This window comes from Loxodonta africana, chromosome 15 (genome assembly GCF_030014295.1).
Source record: "Loxodonta africana isolate mLoxAfr1 chromosome 15, mLoxAfr1.hap2, whole genome shotgun sequence".
Classification (NCBI taxonomy): Eukaryota; Metazoa; Chordata; class Mammalia; order Proboscidea; family Elephantidae; genus Loxodonta; species Loxodonta africana.
In genome coordinates, this window is record NC_087356.1 from 72,018,062 (window position 1) to 72,022,915 (window position 4,854).

The 4,854-nt window shown below is 39.4% G+C and overlaps 1 protein-coding gene across 1 annotated transcript; it reads left to right on the plus strand.

Annotated features, from left to right (window-relative positions):
- Positions 1-2,888: 2,888 nt before the first annotated feature.
- On the plus strand, positions 2,889-3,912 carry LOC100668664 (olfactory receptor 6T1). Its single transcript, XM_003418286.4, has one exon. The coding sequence runs from the start codon at positions 2,939-2,941 to the stop codon at positions 3,887-3,889; it is 951 nt and encodes a 316-aa protein (XP_003418334.1). The 5' UTR covers positions 2,889-2,938; the 3' UTR covers positions 3,890-3,912.
- Positions 3,913-4,854: the final 942 nt, after the last annotated feature.

The window sequence follows — 4,854 nt, forward strand, 5'->3', positions numbered from 1 at the left end:
AACGGGATGAGAAAGACTCTTCTGAGGGACGAGTGAGACGAGAGCTGATTGAGAGGTATAGATTGGAAGACTAACTATACACATTAACACACATTGTTCCCGTCAGCTCAGGAGAAATTTACAAGATTAAAATGACCCATGTTAGTGAAGGGATTGAGAAGGGGGTTGATGAGCACAGATTTATGATCAGCCCTGGCAAAAATGACTCATTTTCCAGAAGGGAGATAGAGGGTTTTGATGATTTCCATCTAGATTTAGGATAAAACCCAGTCATGTAATGCTGTGAGGGAGTGTTTACTGGAGACTGATAAAATAAGTAGGGACTTGCATGTGATCATAGATCTCTACCCAGTCAGTAGTTAGAAATACAGCAGGCTTACTCTTTGATGCTTTATCCAAATAGAATCATTCAATTTCTATGTGCTGTAGACTCAGCATATCCTTGTGATAGAACTTGAACGTCAAGGGAAAACAAGCCTCTGTGGCCCATTCAGAAGGAGAAGCCTTTTTCTCAGAGTAGGGAGGGGTGATTGGGAGCCATAATGCCTATTTTCCATTGTTCTGGACCAGGAGAAGAGGTTGAAACCCCTTTGGACATGGCCCAGTCCAGTGCACATCCATAGATAGTTAAATTTTCTCTAGATCAAAGCTTACACTAGCTGTTAATATTGTGGGGTATTATTATATTGTGGCATTCCAAATTAATATCCTTTTTGAAAAAATGAGCAGATTCAAGTATCATAAACATATTTCCAAGTGTCATGGTTAGACAGCAGGGTCAGACAAACTTGAGTGTACATCTGGGCATTGAGTTTTTTTTTTTAAACCTGTTGTGTTCCAGTTTGCTTAATTATAAAGTGGAGATAAAAATGTCTACCTAATTGTGTAAAGAAAGTCATTGTGTAGATTTCATTAAAAATTAGTTTGTGTGTGTGTGTGTCCCTCATAGCTCTAATTCCCTTCACTGATTCTTATCTTGTCAAGTATTTTGTAGTATAAAGTACCTGGGGACAAGTAATCATTTCCAATGACAATGCTAACAATATCTAACTGTGTGATTTTAGGTATGTCTTCCTGGACATGAAGTAGACCAACCTATAAAGTTATTGCTAAGTTAAAAATGATAAAATATTAAACATGTATATACAAGGATGACATTGCTATTATCTGGAGTAATATGAGAGTCAGCCAGATGAAGTTACTCATGGAACTTATTGCAGATTTGTTTTGCATTTCCCTAATGATTAATGATCCTGATCATTTTTTCATGTGTTTATTGGCCATTTGTATATCTTCTCTATCTAAATGTCTATTCAAGTTCTTTGGCCATTCTTAATTAGGTTATTTGCTTTTTGTTGTTGAGTTGTAGTTCTTTATATATTCTGGATAATAAACTCTTATCTGATATATGGTTGCCAAATATTTCCTCCCATCCTCTATGTTGTCTCTTCACTTTCTTGAAAGTCTTTTGATGCACAAAAGTATTTCATTTTGATGAAATCCAATTTATCTATTTTTGTTTTGTTGCTATTTTATGGTATCATATGTAAGAAATTGTGGTCAAAAAAAAAAAAAGGTCTTGAAGGTTTATTCCTATGCTTTTCTAAGAGTGTTATGGTTTTAGTTCGTATATTAGGTCACTGATCCATTTTGAGTTAAGTTCCATATATAGTGTGAGGTATGAGTCCAACTTCACTCATTTGCATACAGGAATTCAGTTGTCCTGGCGCCATTTTTTGATGAGGCTATTCTTTCCCCATTGAAGTGTCTTAGAATGCTTGTCAAAATCAAATTTCCATAGATGTATGGGTTTATTTCTGGATTGTCTTTTATATTCTATTGGTCTATACATCTATACTTTAAGCCAGCACCTCTCTCTTTTGATTACTGTAGCTAATTTGCATTCTCTTTGCCTTATTTTTTCCACCATTTACCCCAATTTATAGTCAGGATCTGTGCAATTCTGAGTATTTGGTGCTGAATATAAGAACTGGATCCTAGACCGAAGATGTCTAGTGAAACTCAATGCTTCAAAACTTATGAATGTATTTCTTACAATGATAAAAGCTCTAAAAGAAGATCTCCAAATTAATGGAAAAGTTGAAAAGGCAAGTTGTTACATCCTTTGATAATATTCCCTCTGCCTCGTCATCTTATGCCATTATAATGCAGAGAGAGTCAAGGCTGAGAGAAGACAAATAAGTGATGCACTAGGCAGAGGGGTTTCTTGTAATCTATAGAAATCTCAGTTAAAAAAAAAAAATGCCAAGACTGGGGCTTTGCATAGTCCATTTCCCGTGTGGCTCTCTGGCTGATTAAAGAAAATAAAATTTCTGCAGACACCAGAAGCCCAGATTGTTTATTCTGTCATTTTATGTTAAGCCAGGACATTGAATGGCCCACAAATACTTGATAAGACTTTCTTCAAGGTGTATTTATTCTGTAAGATCTTCTCTTACCTTCTCGTTCCTACAGATTCCTCTGAGCCTCACTACTCATGTGATACTCAGCTTGAGTGAAGCAGCAAAAGCAGTATGTGTTTTGGAGCCACAAAGGCTTGGTATTAAATCCTGCCTCTGCCACTTACCCCTTATTTGATCATAAGAAAGTTATTTAAATTTCCTCAGTCATTCTTTCCTTGTCTACAGATGAGAACAATAATATCTACCTTTAAGGGTGGCTGCAAGACGGAATATTGCATACAAATTCCCTAATACATGATTGGTGTTCTATATCATCCATGTTATTATTGCTTTTCTGTTTGCTAGCATAATTTGTTTATTTCATGGTAAGTTTTGAAGGCAGATACAGATCAACATATTCCAAGGATATAAGAAAGTGCTAAGTGCTCCATAATAGGTTTATTGGTTGATTAAATGATGATTGGCTATAGTTTGGCCACAAATTTCTGTTTCTTTTCCCCTGCAGGTGACTGGAGATGAACCCTGAAAATTGGACTCAGGTGACAGGGTTTGTCCTTCTGGGTTTCCCCAGCAGCTACATCCTACAGTTCCTGTTGTTCCTGGGGTTGACGGTGGCCTACGTTGTAACAGCCACAGGCAACCTGCTAATTATTGTACTCAGCTGGGTTGACCGACGCCTGCACACACAGATGTACTTCTTCCTGCAAAACCTGTCCTTCCTGGAACTGTTGCTCGTGTCTGTTGTGGTTCCCAAGATGCTTGTCGTCATCGTCACAGGTGATCACACCATTTCATTTGTGAGCTGCATCACACAGTCCTACCTCTACTTCCTCCTAGGCACCACTGACTTCTTCCTCTTAGCTGTCATGTCTCTGGATCGTTACCTGGCGATCTGCCGACCACTTCACTACCAGACCCTGATGAGTGGTCATGTCTGTTCCCGACTGGTGCTGGCCTCCTGGCTAGCTGGATTTCTCTGGGTCCTTTTCCCCACCATTCTCATGGCCAGCCTACCTTTCTGTGGCCCCAATTGCATTGACCACTTCTTTTGTGACAGTTGGCCCTTGCTGAGGCTCTCCTGTGGGGACACCCACCTGCTGGAGCTGGTGGCTTTTGTGCTCTCTACGTTGGTGTTACTGGGCTCTCTGGCAGTGACTTCAGTTTCCTATGTCTGCATTCTGGCCACTGTTCTCAGGGCCCCCACAGCTGCTGAACGGAGGAAAGCCTTCTCCACTTGCACCTCACATCTTACAGTGGTGATCATCGTCTATGGCAGCTCCATCTTCCTCTACGTCCGCATGTCAGAGGCCCAGTCCATGCTGCTCAACAAAGGGGTCTCTGTCCTGTGCTGCATCATCACCCCCCTCCTGAACCCATTTATCTTCACTCTCCGCAACAATAAGGTGAAGCAGGCCCTGATAGATGCCTTGTGGTGGCACCGGCCCACTGCTGGTAGGAGGCTATGAAGGCAACAAGGAAAAGAAAATGTTCCAATTAGGTTGGGAGATTAAAATTTGTTTGGCATTTAAAAATATATTTGAAGTTCATATCACTCAGACAATACCGTACATTTTCCTCAGATAATTAAAGATCAGTCTTCATGAATATAAAAGACAAAGTTAGCCTTCGTTTTCCTCCCTACAATCTTCATTGTGCCTCCACCTTCCCACAGAGAAAGCTGATCCAGCTGATCAAATTTCACAATCCTGGTTAGAACACATTTCCTTTGGACCAGGATCTCAGAATCTCTGAATCTCATGTGACCTCAATGCAGGGAAGCTGCTGCTCATCTTCCTCTTATGTGCCTTAAGCACACTTACTTGTTACTACTGCAGTCTCCTGTACCAGCCAGTCAGAGGGCACTAAGATAGGGAGATTAAGATTCAGAGCTTTGAAGGCCCTCGGAGGCTTTCCATTATTGAGTATTACAAACAAGATTAACCAGAACGTCTCTATTGCAAAATCAATTCTGGCTACAGCAATAAATGTTTCTTCAATTCTGATTTTTTATTGTTCTTTATAGATAAGAATAGCAGCTCTCATAGGAATCTTATAGGGGAAGAATGATGAGACCAATAAAATATTTGGATATCTCTAATTTCCAAATCATTAAATTCTACCTCGACTCTAAATATAGGAACCATCATTTAACCATTACTTTAAAAAATATTATTAAATACCTAATATGTTTTAGGAAACCTTGGTGGCATAGTGATTAAGAGCTATGATTGCTAACTAAAAGGTCAGCAGTTTGAATCCACCAGGTACTCTTTGAAAACTCTATGAGCAGTTCTACTTTGTCCTATAGGGTCGCCATAAGTTGGAATTGGCTCAACAGCAATGGGTTTGGTTTGATTTTTTTAATATGTTTTAGACATTGTACTAGTCAGGACCAGGACTACAGTAAGTCAATGAGTGACTAGGATTCAAA